The sequence below is a fragment of the Theropithecus gelada genome, chromosome 4 (genome assembly GCF_003255815.1).
Source record: "Theropithecus gelada isolate Dixy chromosome 4, Tgel_1.0, whole genome shotgun sequence".
Lineage (NCBI taxonomy): Eukaryota > Metazoa > Chordata > Mammalia > Primates > Cercopithecidae > Theropithecus > Theropithecus gelada.
In genome coordinates this window covers 135258656-135278818 of record NC_037671.1, presented here as the reverse complement: position 1 = coordinate 135278818, position 20163 = coordinate 135258656, and the positions used below count along the sequence as shown (strand labels likewise).

Here is a 20163-nt window from a genome sequence, read left to right as displayed (position 1 = left end):
GAGATTAATGTTGTCCTATGTGCACTGCAAAACACAAAATTATAGAAAGTTATGGTGTTGTGACTTATTCTTCATTATCATAATTTAGTGATTTCTAGGTTCTTTTTCTAGTCATTGTTTAACATTTTCATAAAAGCCACACGTAATAATGTAGCTCTTTAAAAAAAATAAAGTTATCACTCTTAGTGGAAATACTATTTTTAGGATTTATTGATTAAAATTAGTAAATGCTTAGTATAGAAGAAATCATTTATTTCATTGTGGAAACTCATCCACCTCTGTGTTTTCTCATAACACATACCAAATTTTCTTAGCAGAGTGGGAAGGAAGTGGAATTTTTGTTTAATGGAAACAATACAGTAGCTATTTCCTGGACTGTATTTCGGTCAGATCATTTAGCTGCTTTCCTTATTACTACTGTTAAAGTTCCTGTGAGGTCTTCAGGAACTACAAATGGATAATGTGTCTGAGCCTTGACTTCACTGTGTTAAATCTTCTCTAGAAGCATAGTGATCTAAAATACATTGAATCATTGGTACTGGTAGTTTAGCCATTAATACTTAAAACCCTTGGCTCTAATTTGTAAAAGTTAGTACAGTTTCTTGTATCTGGGGTGGGGTGTCTGACCACTGATAATGCCCAATGTCCTGAGAAGTGGAACTTCCAACATGTGTTAGGTAAGTTCCATCAGAAAGCTGACCTCCTCCTCTCCCTTCAGATCCTCAGCCAGTGCCATCTAGGAGGTAGAGAAGGGTATGAATTCTAGGGGGCTTTACCTGATAGCCTGTTTAGTAAAAGCAGAAAATGCAAACTATATATTTTATTTTTAATTAATTAATTTTAAACATAAATATGAGGTCTCACCATGTTGCCCAGGCTGGTCTTGACTGCCTGGGCTCAAGCAATCCTCCTGCCTTGGCCTCCGAAAGTGCTGGGATTACAGGCACAAGCCACCACACCTGGCCGAAACTATGTATTTTAGAAGTATAAGTTATAAAGATATGGGTTAGGTGTAAAACCAAATAGCCTGAGTTTGCATTGACATAAAACTAAGGTTTACTATGGCCACATAGGATAACATTACACTTTATTGTGCTTAATCAAATATCAATTTCAGATTATTTTTTCAAACCTATGATTATTTTTCAAACCTATGATTATTTCCTTGAGAAATCTATTTAATGTGTTTTGAATATTTTTGTAGGTGCTTGATAATGGCGGTTTTGAAAATAATATTTTCTCAATATGGAATAAATTTCATTTAACCAACATGTTTGAAAACCAATTAGTGTACTGTTACTTTCATTTACTCATCCAAAATTTGGTGAGTGTCTACTTTGTGTTAGGTCCTGTGCTAGGTGATTTTATTAATATTCATTGGGAAAGATAAGAGATACACCCTATCACATAGTGATGGAAATCTGCTGTAGCAAATTTAGAATAAAGTAGGGATTTTATCTGATATTTGCACCCAGAAGATGAATAGTGAAAGGTTCTTTTAGCATCTGTGTATTCATGATATAATGAAAATACCTGCCAGCACACATTTTTGCTGGTTAATGCTCAAATTCTCAATTTCCTCTTCTTCCCAATAAGGCACACTTCCTAAGGAGCACCTTTTCTGACTTTCTTGACTAGGTTAGGTTTCCTACATATGCACTCTGTATTTTTCCTTAATAATATCACCGTAATTGTAATTTAAGAATTGTCCGTCTTGTCTCTTCAGTTCCTTTTAGGCTGTAAAGTCCCTAAGGCTCCCAGTGCCTCAAATATGCTTGGCACTCAAATGTTTTCTAATGGTAGTTTTAGACTTTTTTTTTCCCATTGCAATCTGCTGGGTATTTTCCATCATGCTTCTGCCTCTTTCCCATGTCCCAGGACAAGGCTTCATGGGAGATAATGGGCAGAATTCTGTGCAGTGGCGACTTAGAAGCCAATTCATGATGATTGCATATGGAGCATCCTGAAGGTAAAGGCCATACATATACCAATTATGATACTCCCTTTTGCAGGGGGAAGCCCACTTATCCTTAACTTGGATCTTAGTCACCTGCCATATTTTTGGTTAAAATCTTTACAGTATAGTTTTAGCTTGAGCCTCAGGCCCTCCAAAACAAATTATTTACAGGAAAAATAGTTTTAACCTTTGGGGTGAATAGCTTTGAATGTTCTATTTAGGAGCTTTAACTTTGAAGCCATTTAAAATTTTGAAGTAGGAGAGTTAACAATTTATCAGACTTTTTATCTTACGAAGATATTCTGATGTCAATGCATAGAGTATATTAGAAGAGATAGGAGATGGATTATCACTTAGCCAACATTTGTTGAAAATCTACATGTGTTTGGCTTGTGCAAAACAATAGAAATGTATAGATGGAAGACATAGTCCCTGCATCTCACAATCAGTTAGGGGGAGACAGACAATTATACTATGTCATAACTTTATTGAATTAGCAGTGTGTGAAGGGTAATTCAGTGTGGATGGGAACACAGAAGAGACACTTCAGAAGAAGAGTTTCAGGGAAGGCTTCTTAGAAAAAGTGATAAATGAGTTCTTTCTAAAAAGTAGGCATTTATCAGGCAAAGAAGATAGGAAATATTTTTCTGTACCTTTCTAGGCAGAGGGAAGAGCACCTGTGTATATACTGGTTAAGGGTTTTAATTTTAGTTATCAAGGTGAGAATGAATGAATGATATTTAAGAAGCAGAGTATGTAGCACTTGGTGAGTGAACACTGGTTATAAGGTTTTCTTTTCTTTTTTTTTTTTTGAGACAGAGTCTGGCTGTGTTGCCCAGGCTGGAATGCCATGGCACAATCTTGGCTCACTGCAACCTCTGCCTCCCGAGTTCAAGCGATTCTCCTGCCTCAACCTCTTGGGTAGCTGGGACTACAGGCACAAGCCACCATGCCTGGCTAATTTTTGTATTTTTGTTGAGATGGGGTTTTGCCATGTTGGCCAATCTGGTCTCTAACTCCTGACCTTAGGTGATCCACCTGCCTCAGCCTCCCAAAGTGCTGGGATTACAGGTGTGAGCCGCCATGCCCAGCTGATGATAAGGTTTTCAGCCTGCCTTGATGATTGGGAAATATTGGCATCAGTGCAAGTATAGTGAACACACTAGGAGGTAAAGTTGGGCAAGTGATACTCAGTTTTGGATCTGTGGATTTTGAGTTACAGTGGGATATTCTCTTGGTTGTATTATATTACTCATCTTGGGAAATTGATGTCAGTTAGAAGTGACATTAGGGCTAGAGACTGAGATTTGGGATTCACCATAGAAGGAGCAGCTAAAGCTCAGGTCCATGGGTAAGATGTTAAGAAAAACTGTGGAATGGAGAAGGACAAGAAAACTAGAGACAGAATTTGGAGAATAAGTTGATACTTTTTTCTTTTAAGCCAGAATATAAATAAGAAGTTTTAAGTTAGTTTCACCCCCACCCCCCACCCCTTGTTCCCCACCCCCCGCCCCACCATTCTATTTCAAGGGGAGAAAAGCATAAATAAGAAGGACATAAACATTTGTTAGTAGTTGGTTATTGAAATCCCAAGGGACTGAAAGACTGCCCAGTGTCTTATAGCAATGTAAAATCAACAACAACAACAAAAATAAGTAAAGAAGGCTACATAGAGTCAAATGAAAATTCCATTTTGTTTAAATGTCAGGGCAGGAAGTTTTTAACAAGGAGGGTTGCAAGCAAGTTTACTTAATGAATCAGTAAATGAGTTAGAATACCCCTCAGAATTCCAGGTAATTAAGATTTTACTTTGTAAACTCTTTTAGTTTGTATCTGTTTCATTTTTCATATTTAAATTGTGTATATTCAGAGTGCCGTTGATTTATAGGAAGTACCAATTTTCTCATGTGGAATATGTTAATAAAAGATTAAGGCTGGCCATGGTGACTCACGCCTGTAATCTCATGGTGGCTCACTCCTGTAATCTCAGCACTTTGGGAGGCTGAGGCGGGTGGATCACCTGAGGTCAGGAATTTGAGACTAGCCTGGCCAACATGGTGAAACCATATGTCTACTTTAAAAAAAAAAAGTACAAAAAATACAAAAAATTAGCTAGACATAGTGACATGTGTCTGTGATCCCAGCTACTCGGGAGGCTGAGGCAGGAGAATCACTTGAACCCGGGAAGTGGAGGTTGAAGTGAGCTGAGATCATGCCACTGTACTCCAGCCCGGCAACAGAGTGAGGCTCTGTCTCCAAAAAAAAAATAAATAAAAAATAATTATTAAATACTTATACTAAAAAAGAATAGGTATGCTCTCATAGTCAAGGATATGTGAATTTCTTACTTATCACAGAGCTTACTTGGTTTCACATACCTCTCTTAGACCAAGTACATGCAGAATTTAGAAGTCAGAGTAAATGAAACCAGATTGTTGAAAAATGGGAAGGGAAATAACTTTCATATAGCCATTTTATTATTATAGAAACTACTAAGTGGGTGTTTCATGGACTTTGGCAAGGAAATGCTGTGGCATTTTGCAACTCAGCCTCACTAAGTATCTCTGATGTCAAAGCTAACCGGAGTGGTTAGCACTGAAATTTTCACTTAAGTACAACAACAGCAGCCACTGTTTATCAAGAACAATGCCAGGCATTCTAGGTGGATTATCTAATTTACCCTTCATAACATTCTTGCAAATAGTGGTGGTTAAAAATAATAAAAGCTATAATTTGTCAAATGCTTAATTTATTCCAAGCAGTGTGCTATGTACTTTTTTTTTTTTTTTTTGAGACAGAGTGTTGCTCTGTTGCCCAGGTTGGAGTGCAGTGGCACCATCTTGACTCACTGCAACCTCCACCTCCTGGATTCAAGCAATTCTCCTGCCTCAGCCTCCCGAGTAGCTGAGACTACAGGTGCCCACCATCATGCCTGGCTAACTTTTGTATTTTTAGTAGAGATCGGGTAGAGATTTAGTAGAGATTGGCCAGGCTGGTCTCAAACTCCTGACCTCAGGTGATCCACCCGCCTCGGCCTCCCAGAGTGCCAGGATTAGAGGCGTGGGCCACCGTGCCTGGCACATTGTGCTATGTATTTAATCTATATTAATTTATTCTTTGTGGAAACTGAGTTTATGTTTGTAAGTAGACATCTTATTCTTCTATGAGATTCAGAAGAGTTAAGCGACTTGCCTTATGTCTTAACTGCTGCTAGTAAGACAGGATTCAAACTCAGCCTCTGATTCTAAAACCTGTATTTTTTGCCTTTTACTTACTGCCTCACTGTCATTTCAATTGGGTGGCAATGGGGAATATTGACCTCCCTGGAGCTTATGACTGGTAACCAAGAAGTGTCACTAAAGTAAAATGAAGCAGAAAATTTAGGGCCACCTTGAACCAGAGCTGTGTTAGTCTGTACAGACCCCTTTTCAGAGTATGAGTGCCACCTGCTGGAAGGTTATGATGAATCTGATGTGGTTTATAAAGAGCAGCTTCCAAAAGGCCTGTCATAGGTGTGAAAGTGTCAACTTTCAAATACTAAACCTTAAATTACAGTTTTAGGAGTACTGGAACATTTTGGAATTAGGCAAATCTCCTATTTGCCATTATACACACTACTTCATTTACCTTCAGTTCTTTGGGAAGGGGGAAGAGGTGTTAGACATTTAAAAAAATGATACTCAGCGATTTCTAAAATAAAGTCAGCGATACCGTTCTCACCAAGGGGAAAGATTGATGGTCAAATGAAACACACTGTTACTTAAAAGAGATCAAACAAGAATAGAAAATTGAATTTACTTTGAGATAAGTGAGTTATTGAAGTATAAGAGGACCTTTCCGTTCAGAATACCCTTGAAAAAGGAGTCAGGGACCCGTGGGGACATCATAGACTTGGAGAACAGAAAGTGAAAAGGGAAGAAAGATGTATAGATAAAAATACGAATGGATTCTGGAATTTTTAGTCTAGTACAGACTCTCTAAATTGAGTCAGGATCTACAGAAAGTTTAGAATTCTAATTGTAGATTATTTTACGTTTAGAACAGTGAAAAGTGGACACTTTAAAAATAGCTACTTACATGCCTTGGAAGGGGCTCAGATAAAATATTAGTATGTTCATTGAACATTCTTCATTAGGCTCCAGTGGGATCATGTTACTGAGCTGTGAGTATCTGGCATGGAAGACGTTATCAGGTAATACGAGACACACAGGAAAATCATGGTCTACTTAATTGCTATTTAAGTATGATTACACATATTTGTAGTTGTGTGACATCATGTTGAACAAATATTTGTTAGACGAGAGATTAAAGTCCGTTGGTAAAATCTGGTTTTGCCAAGAGATGGGGAAAGTACAAGTATGGCCATCTCCTTCTTTCACTGTGTCCCTTCTCAGATAACCACATGAAAAGAAGCTGACACAGTATGATAGTGTCTTATTTTGGTAGGTGGATTTCTGGAAAGGTCTGTCTTTTGGTGTGTGTATATATTTGTTTTTAAATTATAAGAGTAATGCTCATTGTAGAAAACTGGTAAAATAGAAAAAATAGAAAGAAATATAAATTATACGTAATCTCACACCCAGAAATAACTATTGTTAATGTTTTGGCATATTTCTGTTGGGTTTTTTGGTTTTTTTGAGGCAATGTCTCACTCTGGCGCTCAGGCTGAAGTACAGGGGTATGATCTCAGCTCACTGCAACCTCTGCCTCCCAGGTTCAAGTGATTCTCCTGCCTTAGTCTCTCGAGTAGCTGGGACTACAGGCGTGTGGTACCATGCTCGGCTGATTTTTGTATTTTTAGTAGAGATGGGGTTTCATCATGTTGGCCAGGCCGGCCTTGAACTCCTGACCTCAAGATATCAAGTTATCTGCCTGCTTTGGCCTCCCAGAATGCTGGGATTACACGTGTGAGCCACCACGCCCAGCCTATTTTCTGTTTTATAAATATATCTCTTCATATTTTTTAAATTTATTTATTTATTTATTTATTTATTTATTTATTTATTTATTTATCTGGAGACAGTCTCACTCTGTTGCCCAGGCTGGAGTGCAATGGGACGATCTCTGCTCACTGCAACCTCTGCTTCCCAGGTTCAAGCGAGTCTCCTGCCTCAGTAGCTGGGATTACAGGCATGTAGCACCACACCCAGCTAATTTTTGTATTTTTAGTAGAGACGAGGTTTTGCCATTTTGTCCAGGCTGGCCTCGAACTCCTGGCTTCAAGTGATCTGTCCAACTCGGCCTCCCAAAGTGCTGGGATTACAGGTGTGAGCCACTGCACTCAGCCTGTGGTCCTTTTACATTATATCACAACATTATAGTCTTTCCTCGAGTAATTAATGTATTTTAGTATATATATTTGAGGCTACAATATGTGGCTATTTACCATAATTTACTTATCAGTTTTCTTATTGAACATTTAGGTTGTTTACTGTTGTTCATTTGTTTCTTTCAGTAAATAGCAGTAGAAAAGTTAACTTCTTTGTTTTTTTCAGTAAATAGAGGTAGTGAATACACTCTTGTATAATGTTTATTCCTTGGACATAACTACTAAAAAGGTTAATCTCTGCTTCACTTGTGTTTCCCTGTATCCCCTGTTCCTTTGTGTTATTTTCTTTAGGATTTTGTAGCACTTACTGTGCTCACGGCCCTTTCGGGAAACACACTCATAGCACTCCTTTGCTCTTCGAATTATACACCAGGTTGAAGATCCCATCCTGAGATACTCAGAGCTGTGTTTCTGCTCTTTACCTCAAGCCAGCACTCTTATTCTTCTAGTAGAGTAGGTGCTAATTTAAAGAAGTCTTCCTTTTTAAGCCTAAAGTAAATGGAGCTTGTGGAGGGTTAGCATCCCTGGAATAATTATTTTAGATATTGTCTATTCAATTTGTTGAAAACAGAATCATTTAAAACACCTTTTGAAAGAGAATAACTTATGAAAGGGTAGCAAAGTTTTATTAGGTTACAGGCCATTACTAGTTATTTTGTGAATAAGAACCAGTTCCGTAGATTTAATTTATTTGACAAATATTTATTGAATGCTTATTATGTGCTAGGTACCATTTTATGCACTGGAGATATAAAATCAACAAAAATCTTTGCCTTCATGGAGCTTATATGTTATGGAGAGAGACAGACAGTAAATAACATATAAACAGTTTCATGTCCATTTAGTAGCTTCATGTCAGACAATAAACAGCTTCATGTCAGTTCAAGTGACGTATTTCTGTATGATGAGTATTAAATGACTGTTTTCAAAAAAGGTAAAATTATGACTGTGATACAGGTATAAGATGAACACATTTTAATGATTTTATTTAACTTTCTTTAAAAAATTTTTTTTTTATGTTTTTAGAGACAGAGTTTCACTCCTGTTGCCCAGGCTGGAATACAATGGTGCGATCTTGGCTCACTGCAACCTCCGCCTCCCGGGTTCAAGTGATTCTCCTGCCTCAGCCTCCTGAGTAGCTGGGATTATAGGCACCCACCACCACACCTGGCTAATTTTTGTATTTTTAGTAGAGATGGTGTTTCACCATGTTGGCCAGTCTGGTCTCAAACTCCTGATCTCAGGTGATCTGCCCTCCTTGTCCTCCCAAAGTGCTGGGATTACAGGCATAAGCCACTGTTCCGGGCCTTCTTCTTTTTCTTCTCCTTCTCCTTCTCCCTTCTTCCTTCTTCCTTCTTCTCTTTTTCTTTTTTTTCCCTTTAGAGACTGGGTCTCACTCTGTCATCCAGCCTGGAGGGCAGTGGTGTGATCATAACTCACTGCAGCCTTGAATTCCTGGGCTCAAGCAGTCCTCGCACCTCAGCCTCCCTAGTAGCTGGGACTACAGGCATGCACCACCATGCCTGGATAATTTAATTTTATTTATTTTTTTGTTGAGATGGGGCTCTTGCTGTGTGACCAGACTAGTCTCAAACTCCTGGCCTTAAGTGATCCTCCTGCCTTGGCCTTCCAAAATGCTAGAACTACAAGTGTGAGCCACTGCGTCCAGCTTATTTCACTTTTTGAATGAAGGAACCAAGTCGATATTATAGCCCATTCAAAGGAGAAACTTTAAAACACATACATGTACAGATCAGGAATATTGAAATGAATATGCAAATTGAAGCAAAACCGGCTTCTTCCATTATTGGGGAGGGAAGTCAGTGAACCTCTATCGACAGCACAGAATTTGTATGCTTATAGCTGAGAATTACTCTGCATCGTTTTCAATTATGTGTAATGTACAGAGTTGTAAAATACATTCTATAGAATCAGAGTCAAGTAACGGAAAGGATGGACCCCTAACAATTTTTTTCTGTTGAATCACAAATAATTTTTCTACCTGAGTTACTAGAAAGCTTTTGGTTTTCTACAATTTCTTTAGAATTGTAGATAAGGGATATAGAGTTACGGTATGTTTGAGAGTGTTAGTACTTGCAGAAAGGTAAAGTGCAGAATGGTGGTTACGATTTTAAATAGAAAGGCTAGGGAAGACTCACTGAGGAGCAGATATTTGAGAAAAGAGTTAAAGTAGATGAGGTTTTTGCCTGAGTAACTGCAATGATGGAGTTGCTATTAACTGAGGCTGGGGAAGAGCAGTTGGAATAGAGGCTACTGGAGATACTTGACTAGAGGGTAGTGGAGGTAGAGAGCGCGACCTCAGTTTTGGCCTTTAAGCTTTCAAATGGAGCTGTTGAGGCAACTGGATACACATAGCTGGAGTTCAGGGGAGATGAGTGGACTAGAGGTAAACATCTGGGAGTTAATGCATATGGGTGACATTTAAAGCCCCCAAACTAGATGAGGTCACTTAAAGAGCTCTTTCAATGTGTCAGGCATTATGCTAGTCACTAGAAATATAGAAATACATTTAAAAATGTCTTTCTGGGCTAGTGTGGTGGCTCACATCTGGAATCCTAACATGTTGGGAGGCCGAGGCAGGAGGATCACTTGAAGCCAGAAGCTCAAGACTAGCCTGGACAACAAAGTAATACCCCATTTCTACAAAAACATTAAAAAATTAGCTGGGCATGGTGGCTTGCACCTGTAGTCTCAGCTACTAAGGCTAAGGCAGGAGGATGGCTTGAGCCCAGGAGTTTGAGGCTGCAGTGAGCCATGATCGTGCCACTGTACTCCAGCCTAGGAGACAAAGTGAGATCTTGTCTCGAAATAAGTAAGTAAGTAAGTAAAATTGTCTTTGTCTTCAAGAACGTTGTGGTCTAATGCAGGAGGAGGGCAGGGGAGAGATGCAAACAGCTAAAACATTGTAAGATACTCTTAATATAATTCAGTGAGGCCAAATCTGAGAGTCATGAAACATGTACAGAAGGTAGTCAAAGGGTGGTACCTTTTCTAATAGCTGGCTTCTCCACTGACCCATTTACCCTAGCATGTTGCCAGTGATACTAGAGAACCTCAATGGTGACACTTCTGCATAGCTTACAAGACTCCCTTTATATGGTCTTTGCCTCATATCTTGCTTTGATTCCTTAGACTTGTTCATAGTGACAGATGATCAGTTAAGGATTTTTGAAATATCACTCCTGGCTGCAGAGTAAAAGATAAATTAGAAGAAGTAACAAAAAAGATACAGGTAACATTGGCTTGCTATTTCTTTGCCTCAGTCTGCCTTCATGTTGATATTTAGTGACTTACAGAAACCAATAGGGTAGAAAAAGCATAAGAGGTACACAGAAATAGAAAGTGCATATTGATGCTCTAGAAAATGCAAATTTGGGGATTAGGGAAGAATTTCTAGTAAATGTGTGTAGTTGTAAACTTTACACTCTTCCCTCTTATACAGGCAGACCTTAGAGATATTGCAAGTTTGGTTCCAGACCATTGCAGTAAAGCAAATATTGTAATAAAACAAGTCACTCAAATTTTTTGCTTTCCCAGTAAAGTCATATTTATTATACTGTAGTTTGCAGTATAAGCATACACTGCTATAAGTGTCCAGTAGCATTATTTATAAAAATGTATATATCTTAATTTAAAAATACATTATTGCTAAAAAGTGCTAATGATTATCTGAGCTTCCCAGGTTCATAATCTTTTTGCTGGTGGATGGTCTTGCCTCAGTGTTGATGGCTGCTAACTGATCAGAGTGGTGGTTGCTGAAGGCTGGGGTGGCAATTTCTTAAAATAAGACAACAATACAGTTTGCTGCATCAGTGAACTCTTTCTTTCTTAAAAGATTTCTCTGTAACATGCAATGCTATTTGATAGCATTTTCCCATAGTAGAACTTCTTTCAAAATTTGAGTCAGTCCTCTCAAACCCTGCCAATACTTTATCAGCTAAGTTTATGTAATATTCCAAATTATTTGTTGTTATTTCAGTGGTGTTCACAGCATCTTCACCAGGAGTAGATTCCATCTTAAGAAATCACTTTCTTTGCCCATCCATAAGAAGCAACTCCTCATCCATTCAGGTTTGATCATGAGATGACAGCAATTCAGTTAATCCTCGAGCTCTACTTCTAATTGTTGTTCTCTTGTTACTGCTACCATATCTCATTTCCTTCCTCCACTGATATCTTGAACCGCTCAAAATTATCCATGAGGGTTGGAATCAACTTTTTTCACATTCCTGTTAATGTTGATGCCTTGACCTCTTTGAAGGAATCATGAATGTTTTTAACGGCATCTAGAATGGTGAATCCTCTCCACAAGGTTTTCAATTTACTTTGCTCAGATCCATCCGAGGAATCACAATCTATGGCAGCTATAGCTTTATGAAACGTATTTGTTAAAGAATGAGACTTGGAAGTCAAAATGACTTCCTGATTCATGGGCTGCAGAATGGATGTTATGTTAGCAAACATGAAAACATCATTAATCTCCTTGTACATCTCAAGCAGAGCTTTTCGGTGACACTGTGCATTGTTAATGGACAGTAATCTTTTGAAAGGAATCTTTTTTCTAGGTAGTCAGTCTCAATAGTGGGCTTAAAATGTTCAGTAAGCCATGCTATCAACAGATGTGCTGTCATCTAGGCTTTGTTGTTACATTTATGGAGTGCAGGTAGAGTAGATTTAGCTTTTTTTTTTGAGATGGAGTCTTGCTCTTGTCGCCCAGGCTGGAGTGCAGTGGCACAATCTCGGCTCACCACAACCTCCACCTCCTAGGTTCAAGCAATTCTCCCGTGTCAGCCTCCTGAGTAGCTGGGATTACAGGCATGTGCCACCATGCCCGGCTAGTATTGTATATTTAGTAGAGACAGGGTTTCTCCATGTTCGTCAGGCTGGTCTCAAACTCTCGACCTCAGGTGATTCGCCTGCCTCAGCCTCCCAAAGTGTTGGGATTACAGGCTGAGCCAATATGCCCGACCATTTAGCATAATTCTTAAGGGTCCTAGGATTTTCAGAATGGTAAATGAGCATTGGCTTCAACTTCAAGTCACCAGTTGCATTAATACCTAGTAAGATAAACAGCCTGTCCTTTGAAACTTTGAAACCAGGCGTTGACTTCTCTCTAGCTATGAAAGTCCCACATGGCATCTGTTTTCAATAGCATTCTCTTTTGTCTACATTGAACATCTGTTGTTTAGTGTAGCCACCTTCATCAATGATCCTAACTAGATCTTTTGGATAACTTGCTCCATCACCTTGCACTTTTATGTTATAGAGGCGACTTCTTTCCTTAAGCCTCATGAACTTAACTCTGTTAGCTTCAACCTTTTCTTCTGCAGCTTCCCCACCTCTCTCATCCTTCACAGATTGAAGAGAATTAGGGCCTTGTTCTGGATTAGGCTTTGTCTTTCTTTCTTTCCTTTTTTTTTTTTTTTTTTTTTTGAGACAGAGTCTCACTCTGTCACCCAGGCTGGAATGCAGTGGTGTAATCTCAGCTCACTGCAACATCTACCTCCTGGGTTCAAGTGATTCTCCTGCCTCAGCCTCCTGAGGAGCTGGGATTACAGGCACCTGCCACTACACCCAGCTAATTTTTTGTATTTTTAGTAGAGACGGGGTTTCACTATGTTGTTCGGGCTGGTCTTGAACTCCTGACCTCGTGATCCACCTGCTTCGGCCTCCCAAAGTGCTGGGATTACATGCGTGAGCCACTGCACCCAGCCAGCTTTGTTTTAAGGTAATGTTGCAGCTAGTTTAATCTTCTATCCAGATCACTAAAACTTTCTCCCTATCAGCAATAAGGCTGTTTTGCTTTCTTATCATTTATGTGTTCAACAGAGTAGAACTTTTAATTTCCTTCGAGAACTTTTTCTTTGCATTCACAACTTGGCTAACTGGTGCAAGAAGCCTAGCTTTCAGCCTGTTTTAACTTTTGGTGTGCCTTCCTCAGTAAGGTCAACCATTCTAGCTTTTGATTTAAAGCAAGAGATATGTGAGATTCTTCCTTTCACTTGAACAGTTAGAGGCCATTGTAGTTTTATTAGTTGGCCTGATTTCAATATTATTGTTTCTCAGACAATAGAGAGGCATGGAGAGAGGGAGAAAGATGGGGGAACAGCTGGTGGGTGAGGCAATCAGAACACACACAACATTTATAGATTGTTTGCCATCTTATGTGGTGCAATTTGTGATGCTTCAAAACAATTACAATAGTAACATCAAAGATCACTGATCACAGATCACTGTAACAGATATAATAATACTGAAAAAGTTTTAAATGTTGCAAGAATTACCAAAATGTGACATAGAGACATTAAGTGAGCTTCATGCTGTTGGAAAAATGATGCCAGTAGACTTGGTTGATGCAGGGTTGCCTTCTGCTTGGGAAAAACACAGTATCTGTGAAGCAATGAAGTAACTATCTGTATGACATATTGAAAGGAGACCTAGGCAAGGTGCAGTGGCTTACACCTGTAATCCCAGCACTTTGGGAGGCTGAAGTGGGAGGATTGCTTAAGGCCAGGAGTTCGAGACCAGCCTGGATAACATAGTGAGACTCTTATCTCTACAAAAAAAATTTTTTTTTTTTACAAAAGTGACCTATATGGTGGTTCCTCAAAAAATTAAACATAGAATTACCATAGGATCTAGCAATTTCACTTCTGGGTATACATCCAAAGGATTTGAAAGTGGGGATTCAAATAGTTACTTATACACCAATATTTAGGGAACATTGTTCATAATAACCAAAAGGTAGAAACAACCTAAATGTCTATTGAGGGGCAAATGGACAAATGAAATGTGGTCTATACATACAATGTAATAGTAATCAGCTTTAAATAGGAATGAAATTCTCATACATGCTACAACACGGATGAACCTTGAAGACGTTATATTATGTGAAAAAAGGCAGACACAAATAGGCAGACTCTGTATTGTTCCACTTACATGAGCTACATACCGAGAACAATCAAATTCATAGAGACATAAATTAGGATACTGGTCATCAGGAGCTGGGGGTAGGTGGCAACCTGGAGATATTGTTTAATGGTATAGGTTTTCATTTTGGGATGATGAAAAAGTTCTGGAAATACACAGTAGTGATGGTGGTTGTGCTTAATCCCACTGAGCCAGGATAGGTAGTGGGATTAAGTAAATATACTAAGTATATCTGGTATACTTAAAAATGATTGAAATGGTAAATTTTACATTATGTATATATTTTACCCCAATAAAAAAGGTGATCTAGAAATACAATGCTACTGTAAAAAAGAACAAGGAAGATTATTTTTATTTTTTTCCTTTAAAAAATTTTTCTTTTGTCGAATCTTTTCTCACCTGAAGGAAGTACTTCTAATATTGATACTGTCCTAATACTAAGAGATTTCCAAGATAGAGTAAGGGTAAAAAAAAAAAAAAAGAAAGGTGCAGAGCAGTGTGTATATTATGCTATCTTTTGTGTAAACAATGCAGGATAAAATAGATATTCATATTTGTTTTTATTGGCATTAAGAACCATTGCAAGGATAAATAAGCAATTAATAAAAGTTGTTACCTCCAGGTAAGCAAGAGGAGTGGTAGTGAGACATTTCAATATATATCCTTGTGTATACTTTGATCTTTGAACCATATAAATGTATTATCTAGTCAAAATAATTTTTCAACAGGGGACTTGAAATGAATTTATTCTAGAGGGATCAACAATTGGAAGTCACAGAGAATGTAGTTTTTTAGAAGTGTTGATTAAATATTGCTACTGTGACATCCACTTTCCCAGACAAGCGAGGTCCAGGAATCAGGGATCTGTGCCAATGTTGGGTGTTTCAGGAGCCTGGTTTAGATGCAGAAGTGGAGTTTTACTTTCCCATCTACTTCAGGCTGCAAAGAGAATATATTTTGCATAGGGAATAAAGGCAAACTCTTTAAGTTCATCAATATCAAGGAGTTAGAAAGAAGGAGACAGTCATTGTGCCTGGGGTGAGGTCTCTTACCAGGGTCTAAGTGCTTCAAGGCTGGCCATGGCAATGGGGTCATTAAAAACAGGGTTTGCCAGAGCCAGAAAGCATGAAGTGTTCAAAATGGCAAACTCTAGATTTTGGGAGGCCAAGGCAGGCAGATCACTTGAGGTCAGCAGTTCCAGACCAGCCTGGCCAACATGGTGAAACCCCATCTCTACAAAAGATACAAAAATTAGCCAGGTGTGGTGGCGCACACCTGTAATCCCAGCTACTCAGGAGGCTGAGGCAGGAGAATCGCTTGGAGGCGGAGGTTGCAGTGAGCTGAGATTGTGCCTTTGCACTCCAGTGTAGGCAACAGAGCAAGACTCCGTCTCAAAAAAAAAAAAAAAGTTACTAAAGTTATTAGAATGGGTAAGCAATTTATTTTTCTCTGCCTCATTGATCTATTTATATGTCTGTCTCCCTTACCACATTGTGGGAACTGAAGACATGAACTTTAGCTGTAGTGGAAAAAGCATGGGCTTTGCAATCAGGCAGATCTATTTAAGTCCAAACCCCTTCTCTTTTTAGCTATTTGACTTTGGTCAAGTTATTTTTATCACACTGAGCCTTGGGTTCTGTGTACATCATAAAATTGTTCTAAATATTAAGTGAGAGAAAAACATTTGTATATAATCATCTTGCATATAGAAAATATTCAAGGAAGTTTTCTCTTTCTCTTTTTGCATCTTCCACAGAACTTTATATTTAAAAGTTATTCAAAATATTTATTAAATTGAGTATGTTTCTCTTTACCTATGAAATCTGAACCCTGGTTAAGGACAGCCTGAGGCAGGCATATTTCTAAGGCTTTTACCTTGAGCAATAATGTCATTGTTGCTAAATATTTTATCAAGCAGCTGTCTGTTATGCGCAAAGTGCTGCTTCTGCTTGCTGCTCTGGTTTATCTTTCCTCCATATCATCAGAGTCCAGCTTAAAGCTTTTACTTTGTGAAGTCCTGTTCCTTTTTTTCTGTTTACAGAACCTGTTCTCAACTTCAGTTTTTATAATTGGGCATGACAGTCATTCCCTTATACTCACTACTCTTCAAAAACCCTCAACCACACACTCTAGGGATGGATAAGTATAGGGATTGTTAACTATCTTTCCTTGTTTTGTCACATACTTCTTGAGCACCAATACTGTGCTAGGGTAGATATAAGCAGTATTAATATATGATTCCTGTCTCCCAAGGAACAGTTTCTTTAGTAAAAAAGATATGCATGTACAAAAATATAATTAATTATTTAATGATATGATATTATTTTTGTTTGCTGTTTTACATTTACCATTTAAAATCATATTTTTAAAAACACATTCCTGCTCGCAGTCTCTGACAAGATAGAAAGTAAAACAAAACTAAACACATACACCCATGCACACAGAAAAAGGATTGGAAAGATATGCACCAAGATGTTGACAGAACTTATCTCTGAATAGAGGTATTTTGGGTGGTATTTTTTTCTTTCATTTTGCTTACCTGGATTCTCTAGATTTTCAGAAATTTCGTTTTGAAGTTATAAGACATTCATCATTTCCCCCTCCTTGCTAACACAACAGTGACCCCTCTCTTTCTTTTGCATTCAGCTTTTGCGAGAATTGAAGCACCCTAATGTGATCGCATTGCAGAAGGTGTTCCTCTCTCACAGTGACAGGAAGGTATGGCTGCTGTTTGATTATGCAGAGCATGACTTGTGGGTAAGTATAATCTCACTGTATTTCTAGGATTATTTTATGTAGGTATGGAGCATATTTATATAAAATACATATTGTTAATGCACAGAAAGGAAAACTTGCTCTGTTAGCCATACTTCAAAGTAAATATAAACATAAATATTGATTTTGAAGAATTTAAGCAATAAACTAACATTTTACTGAGGAGATAGTATTTGTAGTATTTAGAAATTTTACTTCAGAAAGATTTTAATGAATGGGAGACTATACTTTTTTGGTGGGGGGGCGGGGGGCGGCGGGGAGGGAGTTTCGTTCTTGTTGCCCAGTGCAATGGCACGATCTTGGCTCACTGCAATCTCTGCCTCCCAGGTTCAAGCGATTCTCCTGCCTCAGCCTCTTGAGTAGCTAGGATTACAGGCATGCACCACCATGCCTGGCTAATTTTGTATTTTTAGTAGAGACAGGGTTTCTCCATGTTGGTCAGGCTGGTCTCGAACTCCCAGCCTCAGGTAATCTGCTCACCTCGGCCTCCCAAAGTGCTGGGATTACAGGCATGAGCCACCACGCCTGGCGGGAGACTACACTTTTATGCAAGTAATTAATGGCAATTTACTAATATGTATAGTGAAGATTAAGGATGTTTTATCAACGTATGAAAGAAGCAAAAAATTCTAATTCTTATCTTTTCAAATTAGGAATCAGAACATTTAAACACTTTTATCTGAGGAACTGCTAAAAGTAACAAACGTCAAATCTGGCAATAAGTTCAAATTATGGATAATTAATTTAGCACTACTATGCCTGGCTAATTTTTCAAAAATGTTTTATAGAGACAAGGTTTTGCCATCTTGCACAGGCTGGTCTTGAACTCCTGGGCTCAAGTGATTTTCCTACTTTGGCCTCTCAAAGTGTTGAGATTACAGGCATGAGCCATCACACCCAGCCTTGTTTGTTTGTTTGTTTGTTGGTTTGTTTGTTTGTTTGAGACAGGGTCTCGCTTTATCACCCAGGCTGGAGTGCAATGGCAAAATTATGGGTCACTGCAGCTTTGACCTCCTGGGCTCAAGCGATCCTCCTGCCTCAGCCTTCCAAGTAGCTGGGACCACAGGTGTATGATCACACGTGACTAATAAATTTTGATTCAATATAATGTGGTTTATCGTCTGTATAAGTTATAAATCTCTTGAGGAATAACTTTAACAGACTCAGGTCTTAAAGAAACTTTCAGAGTGTATGCTATTATAGCAGATATGGACAAGAATTTCCAGTGTGTTTTTTTCAATTCTTTTCATGGATATTCATGGACATTGTATTTTCCCCATTTTTCTATATTCCCCTATATGTCAACCAAGGCTTACTTGATAGTGTATGTACTTTACTTTGAACATCAGTGAGGTGATGAAAGAAGATGATGTAGTACATTGGAATAGTCAGGTCCTGTAGAACTGTACTGTCCAATACCATATTTCAAAATAAATATAATCATAAATGTTGATTTTAAAGAATTTAAGCACTAAACTGACATTTTACTGAGAAGATAGTATTTGTAATATTTAGAAAATTCACTTCAGAAGTATCTGAAGTACACACATTGATTTTACCTGTTTCTTTTTTTTTTTGGAGACGGAGTTTCGCTTTTGTTGTCCAGGCTGGAGTGCAGTGGTGCGATCTCGGCTCACTGCAACCTCCGCCTCCTGGGTTCAAGCAGTTCTCCTGCCTCAGCCTCCTGTGTAGCTGAGATTACAGGCATACGTCACTACGCCCAGCTAATTTTGTGTTTTTAATAGAGACGGGATATCAGCATGTTGGTCAGGCTGGTCTTGAACTCCTGACCTCAGGTGATCTGCCTGCCTTGGCCTCCCAAAGTGCTGGGATTACAGGTGTGAGCCACCACAGCCAGCCTCTTTTTTTTTTTTTTTTAAATGTAGCTGTTAAAAAGTGGAAAGTTATACATGTGGCTCCCAGTGTATTTCTACTGGAAATCACTGCTATAGTATAAACTCTAATTTTCTATTATTTCTTAAAATCAAATCAATGTTATTACTGAGCAGTTTATAAAAATAAGAAAGCTGTATAAATAGCTTAATAATTTTATATACCATTTGGTCATCTTAAAGTTACTGGAGCACTATTGACAATTTCATCAGTATTGTTTGCATAGTGTTTTGATGGTCCTCAGTGTCCATTTTATGTTTTGGACAGAGACAGGAGTGGGGTGGGGATGGAGGTGGAGGTAGGAGCACTGGGGGGGCCGGTAGCATTTTTTCCCTTTCAGTGCAATGTTTTTATAACCCACAATATTTATGTGGATATAAAAATTTGAATATGATGACCCAGTTTTATTTATTTCAATGAGATTGAATTTCCTATTTTTTTCTCTCTCCTCCTTTTTAGCAATTTCATATTTAACATTAACTCCCAGGAATATATTCCTATTTATTCTGTGCCAAACAAAGATGGAAGTTTTCCAATAATTCAAATACACACCTGATCAGTGATGTTACCCAAGTGTACTAAGTGCTAACTTTTTATAGAAAGTGAAGATTTATAGTTTTTCTTTTTTTTTTTAATCTTTCATTCTGTCAGTAGAGAATATAATACTCTTCTTAGGCAGCTGTTTCAATATCAGTCCTTTTTACCTTTTGGTCCTATTTAATGAAAATCTTAATGGTTTCAGTAAATTTAGTCATTATAACCCCTCATTAACAGGGTCACATTCACCCTCAAAATAGATTCAGTTTTGGTTGAACTTATTATTCAAATTATTTTTCTTTGTGTCATTATTGGCCTTTAATAAGTAATTTTAAAATATAGAGCATTTATTACAGCATTGATTGTGTTTTATTGGCATAGATATTAGCAAAGACTATATTATTATGTTTTTTTTTAATTTTTAGCATATTATTAAGTTTCACCGTGCATCAAAAGCAAATAAAAAGCCCATGCAGTTGCCAAGATCTATGGTTAAATCCTTACTTTACCAGATTCTTGATGGTATCCATTACCTCCATGCAAATTGGGTGCTTCACAGAGACTTGGTAAGTATTTTTCTTTTAAATTCATCAATATGTTTTTCCCTCCTCTTTTAAAAAATTTATTTTCTTCTTGGTACCATTATAATAAAACATTAATTATAGAAAAACTTGAAAAGATACCTAAGCAAAAAAGAAGATAAAAATCACCCATAAACCTG

At 38.0% G+C, this 20163-nt stretch overlaps 1 protein-coding gene across 4 annotated transcripts in view; it reads left to right on the top strand.

Moving 5' to 3' along the window:
* The window catches only part of CDK19 (cyclin dependent kinase 19), a 217407-nt gene that overhangs the window by 131928 nt on the left and 65316 nt on the right, over positions 1-20163 (top strand). For all 4 annotated transcript variants that reach the window (XM_025383475.1, XM_025383474.1, XM_025383472.1 and 1 more), the window contains 2 exons: positions 16884-16994; positions 19868-20008. In XM_025383475.1, coding sequence (XP_025239260.1) covers positions 16884-16994; positions 19868-20008 — 252 coding nt within the window. The remainder of the gene's footprint in view (positions 1-16883; positions 16995-19867; positions 20009-20163) is intronic.